Source organism: Phodopus roborovskii, unplaced genomic scaffold, assembly GCF_943737965.1.
Source record: "Phodopus roborovskii unplaced genomic scaffold, PHOROB, whole genome shotgun sequence".
Classification (NCBI taxonomy): Eukaryota; Metazoa; Chordata; class Mammalia; order Rodentia; family Cricetidae; genus Phodopus; species Phodopus roborovskii.
In genome coordinates, this window is record NW_026125281.1 from 21,087,316 (window position 1) to 21,107,298 (window position 19,983).

A 19,983-nucleotide genomic window follows, 5' to 3' on the forward strand; every position below is an offset into this window, starting at 1 on the left:
AAAAAATAACTATTCTAATTAACAAGGGAAGATACCCTCCTCCTGAATTAGTTTATCTAATTTTCATCTTTATTCAAAGCAAAATGACAATGATTAATTGAAAATTTAATAAGCAGTAATTATTAACTTGGCAAACCTACTACCAATTAACACTCTATTAAAACTAATTATGACATGTTTCATTCAAGTGTTTGCACTTAATTGTTTCACCCACTTAAAAAGCACCTTAATTAAATGTTCTGTTTCATTAAAAACATAGATTCCTAATAAAAATGTTTTACTGTAGATTAAAAGTGTAAGAGATGCAAGTCCTCTCAGGGTTCTTAAATTCCTGTGGTTGATTCTACAGCGCATGACCTGCAGGTCAGCAGAAGGCCCTTCCTGCATCCCACAAGCATGCCTTCTTTGGCCTTTGTCAACTAGTCTGTCATTCCTAAAGGACTTTTTGGCAATTACTGTCTAAGTTTCACACACTACACTATAAAAGGCAGATCCTGATTGAAAATATTAACTAAGCCAAGTTAATTGTCTGTTAGCTCCTGCAAGGTATGCACTTAAAATCTGGATAGAACCAGGGCATTGCACACAGCTCAGAGCACCTTCCTTACCAAAGCCGCCTTTATTACCCTATCATAAATGACTCAGGGCACCAGGGAAGTACTGCCCTTCTAACTATATAGCCAGGGCCTAATTTAGTTTGAATATTCAAGGTGAATTAAAATTCTATCTAAGTGGTAATACAAGACAATAATTTTTGCTTAGGATCAAAGCTGTAGCTTGACTAATTGTATATGCAAATTAGGCAATTTATATTTAAATTATGCATTCCTATTCTAATCCCACAGGCATATACAGATCAGCAAAGAGAATTGGTAGGACATTTGCAAGGTGCTTGAATATTTATTACCAACTGCAAACATTCTCTGATCCTTTGAAAAGAAATATACTGAAGAAAACATTCAGTCACAATTTTAAGCTACTTTTATGATTGACTTTTTCCCCCCTCCTGTTTTATAAGGATCCTTTGTAACTTTTGAGATCACTTGTTATCTTCCCTCTTACTTTTAAAAATACTACTTTTAGAGAGAGTGGATGCAGCCTTCAATGTTTGTTAGGATTCACAATCTTTTAAAAATATGAATCAAAATGTTGTTAAACTATCACTGGAGCAATCAATATACAGAATACATTGGATCCCCCCTCTCATGTGTGTTGTGTGTGTATGAGTGTATGTGAGAGTGTGTGTGGTGTTTGAGTGAGTGTGTTGTGAGAGCGCATGTGTGAGTATGTGTCAGAGAGAGTGTGTGTAAGAGAAACAGAGGGACGGACAAAACGAGGGAGAGAGAGAACAAGAACAATATATACAAATGTAGTAACATGAGGAGTGGACAGAAGTAGTAAGGAACTGTGATTACTATTTTTTTCAAATTTGTATGCAAATTTAAAATAATTTCTAACTAAAATGTCATAAAAACTACAAAACACAATTAAAAGTCTTTGCTTTTATAGTTACAATTTCCTGTGAAGACAATGCAATAATTTTATTGCATAAAAGTTTGAGAGTTGTGCCCAATCAGTATTTTTCAAACATTTTAAACTCTACTTAGTTATCTTTTGCCTTGACAATAATATGTGATATTATTGTATGTATGTATGTATAAAGCATGGCCAAGGCATGCTTTACAAGTTGATCCTTTCAAAAAGGTAGGCAGGTTTGTTTATTGGTTTAGGGCTTTGGTTGTTGTTGCTGTTGCTTTTGGTTTGTTTTGTTTTTGTGACACAGGGTCACATACTGTAGCATATGGTGTTCTAGTCTTACATCTCCTGACATAGTTTTCCAACTATTGAGACTACAGGTGTGAACCATATTGCCTTGGTCTGGCTTTCATTTTTCTTACAGAATTAAGCTTTAGAATTCTTTCGAAGTGTAGGAAGCTGAGTGTAGATGGCCCATTTTACCTTTGGTATTCTCAGATCCCGGACACTTTGACAACGCTCACTGGGAATTCTTCACCTGCTTTTAAAGAAGTCTGTCCAGGAAAATATTACAAGCACTTCATGGAGTTATCAAGGTAAAGCTGCCATCCCATCCACATCTAATATTTTAGCATTCATCTATAGAACCTGAGTCTGAACTGTTCTTATGTGGTAAATGGTACACCAATGGGAAGACAAACGTCATCCCAACTACAACCGAACCGAACCGTATCTTAGAAAGATATGGATGAAAGATATATCTAAAAATAATCCAGACTCTCCTGATCAAGTTTACTCCCTTTTCAGCGGTGCATAGACACATGGAACAAAACTGGTTTCCCTCTGTTCCTAAGGCCTGTGAGCTAAACTACAAGACTGGGTTCAGACATACACAAAACAGACTGAAGAAAAAATAATGGTGGATTCAATAGACTTCCATGCATTAAACAAGAAAACTGAAGGAGTAGAAAAAACCCAACTTTGAATAAGTGGAAAATACTAAGTAGATTTCTGAACTCGCCAGCAATGCTTGCTGCTCACGGGAGGACTTCCTTTATGCTTCACAGTTCATGTGGGCTTTCTAGAAAAGTCCCTGTGTTCAGGAAATCTGCTCTTGCTCACTAGCAGCCCAACAAGGATGAGCAGAGAACCGTGTAGAAGAAATCTGGTTTACACAAGACCTCATAGCCAATTCTCTGAAGGAACTATCAAGATTTAACTTCAAGACAGGTAACTAAGGGGAAGACATTTTTCCTAACATAGAAACTCAGATTTTATTGTCCCAAATGACAGTTCTCTGTACCTCTTATTGACAGCTTAAAAGAGGATTTTAAAGTAAAAAGGGAAAGACAGAAGACACAGAAGCTTCCTGGGGTTGGAAATCACTAGGTGGTTAGTGACAGCTTGGGAGAATCCCGAGACCATCAGCACAAGGGTACAATACAGGAAATAGGTACCAGCACTTGCATTTCAACAGGTCACCAGTGGATCCATCTGCTATGTGGACAGGACCCGTGAGAGCATATCCTCACTCTTAATCTCAGCTATGAAACTTAAAATGGTATCAGATTTGGGAAAGTTGTTATCACTCTTACAAAATGTGGTACTTCTTAGACATTTTATAAAACACGTGGATAAAGTAAAAGTGGCCAAATATTCAGCAAGTGGTAAAGGACTACAAATAATTGAATTCAATCAATACCAAACAGAAATCTTGTGCAGAAAAAAAGTCATAATAACAACAGAGACCCTCTACTGAGACTTAGCATGGCTAACTTTGGGCCAGTGTGGCAGTAGCTGGAATTGGTCCAGACCTTCTCAGTTGTGGAACTCAAAGAAAAACTGTCTTAACAGCTGAAATTTCAGCAGCTCAAAGAGGCAGCCATCACCTGTGTCATCCTCAGCCCATGTGGAGGGCTCATCTTTTACCTCCTGTTCAGGTTTTTTACAGGTTTCATGCTTAGCTGATGCTCCGCAGTCTGCCAGCTCTGAACTTTAAGGCCAATACCAAGTCAGAGGTCCCAGGAAGCTTCCAATTTACCACAGAATATACAGCAACAGATAATAATGAAGGAAATGAATGATGTATGCAGACATTTAAGGCCCAGCTACTCTGTTGTTCAGCTGAAAAAGTAACTCAGCTCTGATGATTTACTATTAAATACCACAGGAGAGTGATTTTAAAACTAGACTGTAATCAAAAATAATAATTCTTGTGAAGTTCCTTAACAAGTTCACTAGATTTGGTTCAATTTAAAAATGCAGAGAAAAATGCTGATGTGTGTAATTTAATTCCTAGAATACTGGATTTCTTTCCTCATCAAAGAAGAACTGCATGCAAGCTAAGACCTCCTGTGCCAAAATTTCAGTCTGAAGCCATTACAGATGATACAAAGGGGGAGGGGTTATAAAGGAAATATTGCCAGCCTTTCAATTATGATGGCACTAGCAGATGCTATGAAAAAAAAAAAAAAAAAAAAAAAAAAAAAAAAACTACTTCATGTTTTAATCAGGTTTGGTTTAGGAATATTAATGAGGGGTTTTTTTTTTTTTCTTTTAGTTTGTTTTGTTTTGTGGCTTTCACTTTGTTTTGCTTTGCTTTTGCTATTGTTGTTGTTCGCAGTGAAGTCCTTTCTTGTCATTCCTCACAAGGCAGCATTCACAGCTGCACACAGCTGCCAGAACACGAAACTCGTGTTTCTAAACAGTTCTTACCAGCTTTCTTCCAGATCTCCTCTGGCACGTATCCAGATGCAGGCCTGTGAAGGAATTCCCGATGTGCATCTATGATAGGGGTGGAAAAGAGTGGAGAAGAAGAGAGTGCCATCAGAATTGCCTGTCCTTACACCGAGCCAAGCAAGCAACTCCTCTTCCTGGCTTCATTACAAAAACGCAATTTGAAAAGGTTGAATGTTTCACGTCAAGAAAATGCACAAAAATAGCAAGGCTAGTCATCAGAGCCCAAGGAAAGCAGAAGGTCATTGGTCCAAATTCCTCGTAAGCTCAATTCCAAAGCAACTTTACTTCATACAGTATGAGGTCTGGGAACAGGCTTCCTGGAACTTTCTCATGATGATGCTCTCTATAGGTAGACTTTGAGCTGTGAAAGGAGATTATAGTTGGTGCCTTCCCTATCAAAAGTCAAATTTGCAGTGCAAAATCAATCATATGGTAATATAATTTATACAGAGCTCTGATTATATTGCAATATACAAATACTAAGTTCCATTCTATAGCTAACTAGTTCTCACACTTAACAGTCATACAAAGGTTACAAACATTTAATACTTTTATGCATTTTGAAAATAAACTTCGCTATGGTCTTCCCTAACTAAAATATAAATATACAACATAAGTCTTCCATATTGGATTTCCAATGCAAGCCTATGTATTTGAGGTCTAATTATTCCTCTTGAGTGGTGGAACCAGAGGCAAGAACTACAACATCAGAATTCAGAAGGCTTGCAGAAAAGAATAATCAACTCAACTTCTATAAACTCTAGTAATCAATGCATGGTAAATTTCAGCTGAATTTGTATATATAAATATATATAAGAAATACCAAATAGCAGACTAATTTTTTAAAAGAATACATCATCATATTACTTGTGTTTAAGACAAGAAAAATTTCATCCAGTTTCCTACCATTTATGCAGCTACAGAATACTAAAAAGACAAATGCCAGTCCCTTCAGCTAAGTCATTTGATATGAACATTTTTAAATATATGCAAATCTTTGCATGGTACGTAGATCATCAGTGAGCCAGAACACTAATTTTCCCTAGTTAATTTTTTTTAAAAAATGCATGATAATTGGGTGAGGGGTATATTGAAAACCCCTGTTCTATCTTTGCAATGTTTCTTTTAAGTATTTTTTCAAGAGATTTCCTTTTAAAAGTTTACAGTATAATTTTAAAACAACTTGGGTAAGTCATTACATAATTTACAACATTATCGTAAATATAAAATTACATAATAAGTGTTATGACCATACGTTTTCATTTTGTAAAGTAAGTAATAACAGTAATAACAACAAAATACTCCCCCACCTTTTTTTTATTGAATTGTATTTGTTCTTCAAGAAAGCTAGAAATAATTATATGGTGTTATGGTGTATTATAGTATTGTTAACTACGTTATTCTCCCTTGCTTTCTGTCCCACAATAACTATTTCCATAGGAGATGGAATGTGGTCAAATTCAGTTGTAGCATGCCACACAGTGGTAACACATTTACATGTAATAAACAACAAAGACTTTTTCACAGATAAATCGCTTTCACTTAAGGAAAATTAGTTGGCTAACAACAGATCTGTAATGTCTATAGCCAAAAATAAAGAACTAGTTCCTACATTACAAGAGATGGGTTCTTTTTGTTTTTGTTTTTATCATCTAGCAGTTTAAAGAAAGTTCAGTAGTTTAAGTACTGTCTTTTGGTAAATAACCAAGTATTATTATAAATAACAGGAAAGGTGGTGCTGTTATCCAAAGTACAGACATAAAAGATGCTAATTTCCCATTCTAGGCAGCACAAAGAGAGAAATAGGACTAGAATCCAGAGGGAAAACGTCAAAGTTTTGGCTGCCACTCACTCTGTGTATCAAGCTACTTGGCTTCTCCGGGTTTGAGATGCCCTGCTTATAAGCTGAGACAACATTGTCATATTTTGAGGAAAAAAGCAGGAATTGCTATCCCCGGTTATCTTTATTATGATTACTAGTGAGAGAATACACACACACACACACACACACACACACACACACACTCGTTCCTTATAAGTAACTATGATGAAAAAGGAACTAAAGAGATTTTTTTGGGGGGGGGGCACTTAACAAAATAGCATACACCTTTTAAGAAAGCAAAAGCTCTGGAGAAGATTACATTTGCAAATATACCCCAAAATATTAAACTTTAAGAATATTATTTTACATGTTGGACTGAAATTATTCCTACAGTTATCAATTCAATATCTTTCTCCTTGGAAGTAGATACTTAACTTTCACAAATAACATTGTGAATAGGTATGTCCTAAAATTCACTCAAATACCAATGTTTAGGGCTCAGTCAACCTCTCACCTTCTGGATGCTATACAGAGGGTATCTTCCTGTTCCACACTAGACAGCTACGCTGTGTCTTAATTGGCTACATCTCCCAAAATGACACACTGAGATATCAAAAGAGCCACAACTCCTACCCAAGAAATACTGAAGCCAAATGTGAAATAGTTTCCATAACCCTAGTTTCTAAAAGAGCTGTTTTCAAAGTAGTCAAACCTAAAATATACACACACGCACACACACACACGCACTCAGGCACACACATGGATGCACACACATGGATTCACACATGCATGAGCACATACATGCAGGCACACAACGTGCACACACATGCACACGTGAAAGAACACATTTTGTAGCATCCTCTCCAGTTCTGAATCATGGTACTTTTGCTGAACATTGATTGGGTTTAACAATGGGGAGAACAGAACTCTTCAGAGTCTCTTTGCTTTTACACTAAATATAAAGCTATTATTTAATAGGCTACAGACACCACATAACACATTTATGTTATCTTTTGATTAAGTAGTTGTAATGTCAAGATTATGTATCTTCTGGCTAAGTAACAACATCTGATTAAATGGTAGAAGCTATGTATAAAAAGGGATCTTAAAGAGACAAAAAAAGAAAAAAAAATCCTAAAGTTAATAAATAGAATTAAGAGACAATTCTAGGACGTCATTGTTTTAAAATACTGGCTAATCTAGAGAAGGGAAGTATAAGACTCTAAACCACCTTCTAAAGAAGCTTGTTCATATCTACTAGTTTTTTTTTTTAAACTACCATCAAAATGGCAGTTGCAATAAAAATCAATAGTTCTTCTAAAATGCAACTGTAAATACAGATAAGAGCATCTAGCAAGACTGAATTTCAAATGTAAAACAAGTACATAATGTGATTACTGAAAGATAGTAGAAAAGTCCTTCTAAATTACTTTTGCTTGGTTTGAAGTACAAATGACTTGGAGGTAAAGGGAAGAGGAGGTGGCAACCTCCAGAAGATAACAGACATCTAATAAAGAGAAAGCCATGGCAGAGTGAAGGAACATGCTAGAAGAAATGTGAAAGAAAAAAAAAAAATAAAAAAGCAGCGGTCGATGATGTACGAAGATGGAAGATGCACTACACTTACGACAGAATGGAGACCACTGGGTACTAGACACAGCAAGGGCCACCATCAATATACATGAAAGGATGGGCAGAGAGCCTTTGCAGAGCCAATGTGACCTCATCTGACCCAGGACAGCAATGCTCAAAGCTTGGCAGCACCTAGGCATGTCCGTCATCCTGTAGTGGGCAGAATGAGGCTGTGATCATGATCATATCTATTACAGAGATCATCAAAAGAAAGGAAAGGTTAAGTGATCCTCACAAATGCCACGTTTTAAAAGGCTAATAAATTCAGAAATCTCAAAGCTGTCTCTTGGAAGGCCCCACACAGTCTCCAATCGAGCCGCTGCTTTCCAGTATAGTATCAATCCCTATCAATGAGCACACATCAGGTTCTAGAAAGAACCATCTTCTTATTTTGAAAAGACAGGCATACTTAATTAGTAGTGTTTTAAATACAACATCATGAAATAAAGCAGAGTTTTAAAACATGACAGGCATTTGCATTATGGACTCAGCTGTGTGGTCCTGAGATGAACTTTATGATATGATTACAAAAAATAAAAATAAATCAATGCAAGTGTATGAAAATCCACATTTCAGATGCAGCTCTATTTTGAACAATTTGTGTAAGGTTTTTATATTCTGGCAGTTGAGAAGTGTTGAACAATGTTTCTTTGGTTGAGGGAAAACTATTTTCCTATAGTCATGGGTTACAAATTAAATACAGTATTATATTTAAGGCAAAATTCCTTTTTAAATTTCTCTGCCAATAAAAACCATGCTTAGAAATATTTTAGCTGAAAAATGTATCCACTATCATGTTACAATCATGAATGTCAAGCCAAAACAACAACAACAAACCTCAACCACCTCAACCCACTTCATTTACTACTATTCTTTCAAATTCTTTTGAAGATTACCATAATATTAATATTTATATCACATCTACTAAGTGTCAGACACTGCTTTTTCGGTTTCTATGGCTCCTAATTCAATACTGGTAGAACTGCCTACAACACGTACAGCCTCACCATTTCATTTTGCAGATGAAGAGACTGAGACACAGTGAGATGTGTGACTTGACAAATCTCACAAATGTAGCGGGAACCAATGTAGCAGGTCCAATCCAGACCTGCTCAGGGTGTGCACTGTAAGTAGGCCAGGGTCAAATGCCCGGGAGAATCCCAGTAGTTCAGTGCTGCTATGATCACTGGCCAACTGAGGAGCTTTAAAGCATGAACTCCTCCACCATTTCATGAAACTCCTGAACAGTTACCCTTTTTGTGAAAGCCCACCTTCATTTTTCCTTCCCCTTAAGTCAGCCAAACTCTTCTTTCTGGAAAGAGCTAAGCTCCTACCAAAATCCACGCAGAGACGCTTGCTGAATCTCTGCCCTACCGTCTCAATCTTCTCCCAGAAACCTACAAGGAATTTATACCATCAGACTTCAGAGCCCCTGACCATAGTTCCTGGTGTCAGCCTGAAACCCATCATTAGATAACTTCTAAAAAAAGAACTCTTGTAAAGATTTTTGAAACATTCTTGAAAACAAGAGAGATACACAATCAACCACAGGAAGATTCCAGATTACTTCCAAGCAAGTGAAAAGGAAAGAAAATAAAATGTTAGGACCCAAAACAGGAACAGAAGCAGCACAGTGCAAGAAGAACAGGGTATTGGGGGTTGGGGGAGGAATGCCAGGGGCCCAAACACTCAGGGAGCACATCGAGGACCAGCCAGCAAGCAACGAGAAATGCCAGGAGAATTGTGTGTTAGTCACTGAATCGTCCAGTCCACGTCACGCCCCCCTTCTTGTCACTCAAGTTCACTAGATAAGAAAGCATAAAGGCCTAAGGGTCACACACTAAAAGGAAAGACAATAGTCTGAAGAGTGCTTTTCTAATGCTGTCAGCAGTTGAATATGAAGAGTAATAAAAAGAACATGTAGGAGGACTTTTCTGTCCTGCCAGCCACTACCCAAATACCCACACAGAGACTTACTATTGATTAGAAATGCTCGGCCAATAGCTTGGGCTTGTTTTTAGATAGGTCTTACAACTTCAAAGAAGCCCCCGAGGTTTGGTTACCTCATGCACTGTGTAGCATACTTCCCACCCTGATTGCTCTGTGTCCCATAGTTTCTCCTGACTGTCCTTATTTTCCCCAGCATTCTCTCTGCCCTGAAAATCCTGCCTAGCCATTGGTCAATGAGCTTTTTCTTCGCAATGATAGCTATGCATCTTCGCAGTGAACAAAGGATTATTGCACAGCATTTCCCCACTTGCTATCAGTGCAGCAAAGATGCAAAAATATGCATCGGTTTTTTTCCATTGAAAAATCATGCATATACCTGTAACCCCAGAATTTTAAAGAAAGTAGGAGGGTTAGGAGGGTCAGGAGTTCGAGGTCATCCTCAGCTACAAAGCAAGTTGGAGGCCAGGCTGAGTTACAAGGGGAAAAGGGTGCATTAAGATACCAACTTGCATTTTATTTAAAGAATGAAGACAACATGGTGAGATCAGTACGTTCTCAGTGTTTAAAATTCAGAAGACACACACAACAGAGTCTCTATTTTATATCGGGAGGAAACTTGTAAAATTCAATTAGTGATAGATCAACTGCATTATTTTTCTATTCCCCCTCCGTGACTTAATTCTGTGGATACATTTCAGAAGTGATCCTGGGACTGAGTCAAATCAACTTCTAGCACATTAGTCCGAGATCTACATTCTCCTCCACACAGTCCCTAAACTCCATTTAAACATGCTAAGAATGTGTGTGTGGCTAAAGAGCTCCACAATTTCCAAGTTAGGGATGGGAGGAGGGCTGGATTTCAGCCAAATATATCTTTTACAATAGATTCTGAAGATCTCATCTGAGAATGACCATTTCAAACCTTAGAAAATAAATGACTTCCACCATAATAATACATACGTGTATATATATATATATATATATATATATATATATATATATATATATATATATAATACAGACCTATTGTAGCTTTCTCAGCCCACAGGAATCTCATTAAACACTTTCCAGGAAAAGAAAATGGATTTATTTGCCAATAATTTATAATCTCTTCACTACACTCATTCAAACCTTCAATTCTAAACCCTGGAGAACAGAAAGAAGTTCATGTAAATAACAGTGGTCTCTGATTGAATCTACCTCTCCTCTCACTGACAGCCACAAACTGGCTCCAGAAAAATGGAATTTAAGGGCTTCACAAATCAAGCAGCAAAGACACACAAGAAAAATAATCACTAGCTGTTAAAACCTGGGAACTGCATAGTTCTTAACAATTTTGACAATGCCTTTGAAGTTGGCAGTCTAAGGTTCTGTGTCTAAAAAGGACACGAGTCTTTTAATAGTCCAAACAGTGAAATGCAAAATGTTAGCGGTAGTCTTTGAAGACTATTATCTACAAACGCTTAAAGCCAGAGCAACATCTTAGCTTGATCAAAACTATGAATTCACCAGGAATCACTAAAGGAAGTAATCTGTGTATACCTATGTAACAGTTTTTTTTTTTTTAAATTATATTGGTTTTATATCAGAGACATGAGACTGTTTTTCGGGAGGATGTGACCATTCACTAACTTCTGTTAGAGTTTGTGCAGACCACATCTGTGGCTGAGTATTTACTATCTTGTTTAGGGATGAAGCCCAGTGAGTTTCTGGAACTTCTTAGCACTGCAGAGCCAAGTTCGTGCCCTCAGCCATATCTTTGTCTATCGTTCCTCAAGGCCAGAATGAAGAATCTTCCTTATAGTGCCTCGAACACGATAAGCGCATAAGGTTTAAGGGCTGACCCAATGAACATGCTCCACAGAGCCAGCAACACTGTATGATTCTGTTCCTGTAGGCTTATTTACTTTAGGGCTCTCAATTTTCCCTATGTTCAATGGTTACAAATATTCCCTTTTGTTTCTTAGCAAATCTGCCACATCAACCACTTTTCGCTCACAATAAGAAAATAAAAACAAGATGCTTATTGTACTCGGCTACACGTAGTTTTGTTTAGACCAATACTAGTTCGAATCAGACTTAATTCTGTTTTCATTACAAGCCTTAATGCAACCTGACAAATAAAACTGTGTTGCCTGTGAACTCTTCAGAATAATGCCTATTGGGTAAATTATGGAGCTAAGAGTCCTTCTTTATTTAATGTTTACTATGGTAATGAGTGCTCAGTCTTCAAGGGTTTGCCGAAATCCACAAATCTAAGTGCAAAGGAAACTGTATTTGCTGAGAATAATTTTATTTTTAAAAGGAATAATGTAAAATCAATAGCCAGGAAAATATGTGCTAAGGATTCAAAGTTCCTGGTTTGTTCTCTATGTGAGATATTCATTTTATTTTCCAGCAAGGACTGTATTCAAAACCCAGTTAGTGGGTGGGTATGAGGTAAACAAGACTATGACAGAATGAGGGTCCATACAAGTCCATCTCTCCACTATGTTTAGTCAAATACCACACAAGTTCTCAGGCCACCTGAGATGCTTTCAGCCTGAATTTATCTTTTACTGTCTTTGGGATTATATTCTATTTTTTATCCTGACAATCTACAAATATCAAGACTAAATATAGTTTCAGGTAGTCAAAACACAGTCCCATTATATAACTATAAGTAATAAAATCAAGAGTAAACAATGTAAATGAAGATAAATAATGGGAGTGCTACCTTTTTAATCATTAGCTTTCATGTGGCATAAGCACACTGTACTACATTCTTGTCTCCCATCCAGAAGGGATTTGGGAAGAGCTGACTTCTGTTTGTTTGATGACACATAGCAACAGAACAAGACTGTCTTCCAGACTGGACCTTAATGAAAACTTATAAAAGATGCTGAAGAGATAGCTCAGTAGTTAAGAGGCTCTGAGTTCAGCATCCCTATCATGTAACTTGCAACCACCAAGAACTCCAGTTCCAAAGGATCTGACATGCTCTTTTGACCTCCGCGAGCACTGTACTCGTATTCATGAATGAATGCGGACACGCAGACACACACACACACACACACACACACACACACACTATTTCAAAAGTATATTCTTTTAAAGAATCCCATAGAAACCTTGTTAGAGATGTTGGCACCCCAGACACACGGCTGAGCTTGTGTGTTAACAGGATTGAGGCAGTCCTCACAGCTACCTACCGAAGGAAGACACAGCTGGTTCAGCTCTGAAACACTACCGTAAGCTCGGTGTGTTTACCTGGAAAAAGTTGGCATGTTCACACGATTTCTTAACAAACTAGTACGTGAAGACATGAATGTCAAGAGATTGATGTCAAGCCTACAGAAAATGTTTACTGTCCTTAAGTTCCCTCGGCACTCCTTGATTTCAGAGACACGCATTTAAAACTTACAGTGGCGTTATGACTGGACTATGAAATGGGCATTGGAGGGGCTCAATCAAAAAACAAAACAAAGGTACCTAATGCAACTGGGTCTGGGTTGACGGGACTCTGTTGCCTGGAGTGGCTGCTGCTACTGGTGCCGCCCTTTTTTAAGTCCTCAGCATCACTGTAGCGCCGGATCCAGTAATTCAGTTCCTCCCGGTCTGCTTCCTGACAGCGTCTGAGTACCGTGAGGGATCGTCTCGTCTTTTCTACCATGTCCATTATACAGTTTAACAGCTACGTGAGGAACAGGAGGGAAGGAAGGTTACACACGCTTAAAAATAATAGCTGAGTAATGAAACACACTGTTTCAGGCCAATGAAACATACTGTTTTCTTCCTGGAGGCCTTAGTGTACAACTTTGATGGAAAGCTTTGAAAATCAGATAATAATTGATCAAACTGAACAGAAATGAGGAAGGAGAAAAGTAGGAGGTATGGATGGAGTCATGACAGATAGCTACTTGCCTAATAGTGAATCTATCGTTCCAGATACAGAGCTCACTAAGCTATAAACTAAGTGGCCCCTTCACAATAAAGCAGTGGCCTGCTGATCTGTGGTCTTCCAAGATCTAATATTTCTCTTAGGTAGCTTTCGAATCAATTTAGAAATCAGATCTTATGTTCCACTTCAAATATTCACTTTCACTCCTTCAAATATCCACACTCATCTTTTCCCAAGAACAGAATACGCAGTGCTGTCAAACTCACAAAAGCTCACCTCGCTTGTTCACAAAACAGTATTAGCTCAAGAGATTACTGATGCTTACATGATCAAGATGTTTCCATTCTTCTGCCCATTCTCTATCTGTTAGTCTGTGGTCAATCATTTCTTCTTGACGTGTGCCATGTAACCCTACAAATGTAAAGAAGAAGGCTTAATCCCTCCAAAGCTTCCATCACACAGTCAATATCTAATCAGCACACAGCATCAACTACAAGAAGTGAAGATGTTGATAGTAGCCCTCACAGGTGACAGCTGGTTATCCACATAGCATTCCCGACCTCTGATGAATACAAGAAATCTTGTATTTGCAGTAATAAGGAAGGATGCAGTTAGAGGCTATTCTTGGCATTGTGAGGCCCTGGGTTCAATTCCCAACAATCGATTCAATCAACCAATCAGTCAGTCAATCAATCCAGTATCAAATGTGGCTATAATGCATTAAAATAAGGAGAGTGTGACATATTTTAAGTGGGTTGAGCTATTTTTTTCCAAAAGAATATTGTAAAATTTCACATTTTAGCACAATTATACATGAATACAATCTTATTATACATATTTAACTAGGTTCATAAACAAAAGCTGGGATAATAGGAAAGCTACAAATCACCATTCAACTTACAAAAATATAAAAAGTCAGAAGAAATGAGATCTTCTCCTTTTAGTTGTTTTGTTTTTTATTAGAGATGAGGTCTCACCATGATGAGCAGGCTGGCCTAGAACTCACTTTGAAGACCTGGCTGGTCTTAAACTCTCAATCTTTTTACCTCAGTCTACAAAGTTTTGGGAATGTAGGCATAAACCACCATACTTAACACTCCAGTCTTTATGGAAAAAATAAATCAACATGCCATTTATAAAACAAAACAAAAAAACCTATAAATTTTCAAGGCAAGAAATTGAAAATTATAACATGGAAATCATGTTAGGGTTCTTTAATTCTTTAATGTCACTGTGGTGATCATGAGAAGGTAACAAGAGCTGGGAAGATGGCTCAGTCAATGAAGTACTTGCCGTACAAGCAAGAAAACCTAAATTTGGATTTCCGGTGCCCATATGAGAAATCAGGACATGCCTTTAATCACAGTTCCTAGGGAGGCGGAGAGAGTAGGATTTCTGGAACTCACTGGCCAGCCAGTCTAGACCAACCAGTGAGCATCAAGTTCAGTAGGAGACCCTCTGTCCAAAAATAACTGAGACAGGAATCATTTAAAGAGACCTAATGCTGATCTTTACATTCCTCATCCATGGGTACACACAAATACAGGGCAATATGAAAATGTTTTGCCGTGTGAGCACAGAGTTTTGTTTGCTCTAATACATGGCCTCACTCTAACCCAGACTGACCTAGAACTCATGGCCAGTCCACCCAACTCAGCTCACAGTGCTGACATAGCAGATGTCAACCTTTACTCCTGGTTCACCACCGACATTAATGAAGAAATGTTAGCTAAGATGCTCACAGAACACACAGACTAGGTTTCTCACTGAAAGGGCAGGAGGGTCTGATCAGGGGTCATCTTATAGAATCGCTGTGAACAAAGCCCTTTACAATCTGTCAAAGAAATGTGATTAGTCTATGACATCATTTTCCACTTTACTATCTGAATCCCTACAGTGGGCTCCCACTTTAAACAGAAAACCAGAACTGGCAAGGCCTGTATTGGAGGGCCTTCTGTATGCACCAAATGACATGAGATTTAGGAGATACTGTGTTCCACTTACTGTGAAATATTAAGTGCTTAGAAATCTTTCTCTGAGCTGATTTAGAGGGATAAAACCAGGTTGAGTCACAAGGCTGTTTTCTTTCATATGTGTGTCTATGACTGATGGGATTAAATAAGCATATGACAGTTCTTTCTTAGCACAAAAAATGCCAAGTACAAAATGTTTTTGCATTATTTCTGTCCAATTAGAAAATATTCAGAGATACAATTCAAAACTTAAAATTGCCAATGCCACCTATTGGTAAAAAAGGAAAACTGCAAATATGTTTTACTGATTTGCATAACAGAAAAGACAGGGAGGGAAAGTAATATTTAGTTATTGCTCTGTTTGTTGTGATTATTTCAAGTTGAAATGTTTGCAAATATGTAACTTTTGTTGACTTATTTGTTGCCTGTGTGTTTTTAGGGGGAAAAAAGCACTAATGTTAAAATTAGTCGTCACAGAAAACAACTAGAGAGGGATAAGAATATAAACGTGACGGGGACACTCACAACAGTGGCATCTAGATATTCGCCTATAAGGATAAAGAATTACAGAAGTCTCAAACATGTCAAGGCTTCATCTCATGAAGTCAATAGTGATTCACATTTTTAATACCCATGACAATTAATGAGTCACAGGATGTTTGTCCTTAATGGCAGGCTAGCATTTGTGGAACAGTGCTGGGCTTCATCTCTTTAAAAATTAATAATAATAACCACATTAGAAACATGTTTGTTTGATCCTCAGTATTTGGTGAGGAAACATAGGACTGGCTCAATGGGTTTGAAGTTGGGAGGTCCTTTTTTGGTCTAACTGAATAAAAAATTAAGAAAATGAAAGTGTACATGTATCAGTATGTCAGTTTCACACATTTAAGTCACCAACCTCACGTGGTTTAGATCATACTGATAACCACAGAAGGAAGAAAAAGGGGACACGGGAATGATGAACAGAGGACACTTTCCATTCATGAGATACTTAGCACTAATGTTGAGACTTAATTTGTTCTTAGCTTCAGAAAATTCTAGATAAAGGAGCCCAAACTTTAAGCTTACCGATAAACTAACATTGCTTTCCAAATGACTTTATTTAATTATTCTAATTAGTATATGTCTCTACATGAAAGAGGCACTTATAGACCATCCCTTTCTGCCCTCAAAATGACAGGTTGATATAACACCATAATTTGTTTCTCATGCAGATTTTATTTTACATTAATACACATTAAACTCTGCCAGACTTTAGGGATGGCTAAGGAGTTGCACATAGTTATAGAGATCAATGCTACTATTTTTATAAGCTAGTGTAATGAAAAGGTGAGACACCTGGTCTAGAGAAAAGTGCATAAAGCCATTGGTTGCAGATGTAATTCACAGGGGACATTTCATATTACTGCATCAAAACATAATCAGCACACGCAAACATAATTACTTCTGTGCTGATTACTCAATGGGTCACAGTAACTAAAACTTCACCACTTGTTGCCTGAGAAAAAGACCATTTCTATGCCCACAACTGGACATCTCTTGATCCAGTTTCACAGTAGCCAGGTGACTCCACTGCTACTTTAAAATGAGAAGTCATAGCTGGGCATGATGGTGAACACTTTCAATCCTATCATTTGGGAGGGGCAGAGGCACGTGGATGGCTGTGACTTGGAGACCAGTCTGGTTTATGTAGTTAGTTGCAAGGTGGCTAGGGCTATGTTGAGAGACTGTCTAAAAAGATGGATGGATGGATGGATGGAGATAGAATAGAAACAAGAACTTACATTTTTCAGGCATTAAGTCATAAATAAATAGTAAAACTTTTGCAAAGAAGGAGCCTGGTACTCCATATGATATATAGCTCAAATTATCAGTCCTAACTGAGAAGTAATATGGCTAACTTCTAAAATCTCTTTAGAAATATTACCTGGATGAATATCAGATTGGCTACTTATAAAAATCACAAATTATATACTTTGCCATTTGTCTGACATGCTATGTAAATGTAGAAACTGCTGTTGTGAGAACCAGAAGTCCTACCAACTATCTCACAACCAAAGCCTCAGCCGTCTCTCCTCTCGCTCTCCCGTGATGCTTTTCCATACATGAGGAAGGCTGTCAGCAGAAAGGCAACCAGCCATGGCATATGGTAACTACTGCTTCCTAGTAACCCAGCTGAAAATTTCATACCAACTTCTGCATATCAGGTATCTGCCAGCGAAGAAAACAAAAGCAACTGTCACTGTTCTTCAAGCAGTGGCCAGATGGTACACTGTGCTTCCCAGAGTTCTGTTTTCCCACCTAGACTTCATCCCCTGTATGCCGCTGACCAAATTTCAAATTCCCCATACAAGGGAAGTTTTCCAACTACTAGTTTTGCGGTGTAGGATGCCTCCTAATGTGTGAGATTCCAAAAGAAAGGCAGTAGATTACTGCCCCCAGTGTGACTCAGCAAAAATTAGGAACTAAAGATATCCCCAAGAACAGTATACTTACTCATCGCTTCATGTCATCACCTCAACCACAGTTACATGTCACAGCTTGCCCCTGATGTTGACATGGTTGACACTTGTCCTTCACAAGATAATGTCTCCTAAAACCTTCTGTTAATTTGTGAAATGAAGGCATGGATACAGGCAAAAAGAATATATATTTGTCCACAGCCACTCCTTCTGTTTTCTGATATTTGATGTAAAACTGACACTAACTCTTATCCCTGGCATTTTTGAGTAATGTACCAAAGTATTCCTCAAGGAACATCTCTCAAGTTAGGCCACAGACAACATGCCATATAATACCCTGGAAATAGTATGGAGAAAGGAAATGTAAAAATCAACTTTTACACAAAATTTCAGTGGAAAAAAAAATAAATCTGTGGCTGGATCATATATGAAATCTCTCATATTAAGAAAGAATTCAAGGAAAATCCACCTTGCTTTTGACACTGGAATGGGTGCTGTATACTATGTTTGGTGCCCTCCTCCTAAAATAAGATGTTAACCTGTTCTCTTAAAGCATGCAAGTGGTGCCCAGTATAGTGGTACATGCCAAGAATCCCAAAAACCCAGGAGGCAGAGGAACTGCAAGTTTGAGGCTAGCCTGGTTTATGTAACAAGACACAGTCTGAAAGATAACTAATTAGTTAATTGAAATCCAAGTGATTAAAGAAGAGACGTCGCATATCAGTAGAGTTTCTTCATAAAGAGAGGTGTTCAGCTCTATCAGATCACAGGTTCAAACTCAGTTGAGAAGTAATGGCACAAATCTTCAAATATCCAATCCCCAAAGAAGAAAACAGATCCTCCAGTCTTACCCATAGGTCTAGTTCTGTCCCTGAGGTCCCTGTGGCTGGGGTGTCGGTAGGAGTCCCTGTAGTGGTGGGCAATGGCCATATCATCCAAACGGTAGTGCTGAGGTGGAGGTGGGGTGGGGTGAGGCAGGCCATTTGGCTGGTAGGATAAGCCATTATTTGGACTGTACCGCTGGCCTGGGCTAATAGTGCATGGTCGCTTGCTTGGATGTTCTGAGTGCAAAGGCTCTCTGTCAAAGCCATTTTCTTTGGTTCTGAGGAGGGAAGAAAAAGAGTTTTGTTTCATACAGGATTCAACATAGTTCAGATACTCCAACTTGAGCTTGTGATATCCAAGAGAACACTTCTTCACTGGCCAGGAACTCACAAGACAAAGCTTCCCAGAAGCTCTGATGGGATTCACTAAAACTCATGCTCAGCCTGAAATGTTTATCTGGCTAGGAGCAGAAAATGCCACACTTGTCATCCAACTAGCAAAAATGTTTGCAGCTACAGTTCATATGATTAAGTTGCAAATAAGAGGAAACTCGGTCTTCTACAGACGACATGTTAATCAGAGAAGTTCTTAGTTTCCAGAAAGCTGCCCTAGTAGTTGTTGCAAAGCTTGTTCGCATCTATAATCCCAGCCCTTGAGAAGCTGAGTCAGGAGGACTAAGTTCAAGGTCAGCCTGGGCTACATACTGAAACCCTGTCTTTAAAAAAAAAAAAAAAAAAAAAAAAAAAAAAAGCAGAGAAAAGACTTAGTCTTCAGGGATATTTTATCAGAGTCACACATCATTACTATGGAGATGAATAATATGTACAATCTATTCCACCAGGCATCTAACTTTTGTCCCCAAGAATACCTGAGAGCCGTATTGTTGGAAATGGCACTAAAATGTAAGTTAATTCAAATTAAATGAAGACTGAAACGAAATTTCCAGTAGCCACAGTTCTGGTGCTCAATGGCCACCAGTGACTAAAAGTTACAGAGCTTGATCTCAAAGATACAAAATATTTCCTTAATCTTCTTGGATGAAATGATACAACTCAACTCCTACAAGTAAGTCTGAAACCCCAATATTTTCTTCAGTAACCAAAAAAAAAAAAAAAAAAAAAAAAAAAAAAGAATGAAAGAAAGAAATCAGTCAACAGTCATACAGATACGTGGGCTAAAAGGAAAATCTAGGTCACGTTATTCTTATTTTAGAGGGGGGAG

The 19,983-nt window shown here is 38.0% G+C and overlaps 1 protein-coding gene across 6 annotated transcripts in view; it reads right to left on the bottom strand.

The window, feature by feature from the left end:
- Positions 1-19,983, bottom strand: part of Runx1t1 (RUNX1 partner transcriptional co-repressor 1) — a 146,640-nt gene that overhangs the window by 14,988 nt on the left and 111,669 nt on the right. For all 6 annotated transcript variants that reach the window (XM_051198027.1, XM_051198010.1, XM_051198019.1 and 3 more), the window contains 4 exons: positions 18,789-19,039; positions 13,825-13,910; positions 13,091-13,292; positions 4,192-4,260 (listed from right to left, as the gene is read on the bottom strand). In XM_051198027.1, the coding sequence (XP_051053984.1) occupies positions 4,192-4,260; positions 13,091-13,292; positions 13,825-13,910; positions 18,789-19,039 (608 nt within the window). The remainder of the gene's footprint in view (positions 1-4,191; positions 4,261-13,090; positions 13,293-13,824; positions 13,911-18,788; positions 19,040-19,983) is intronic.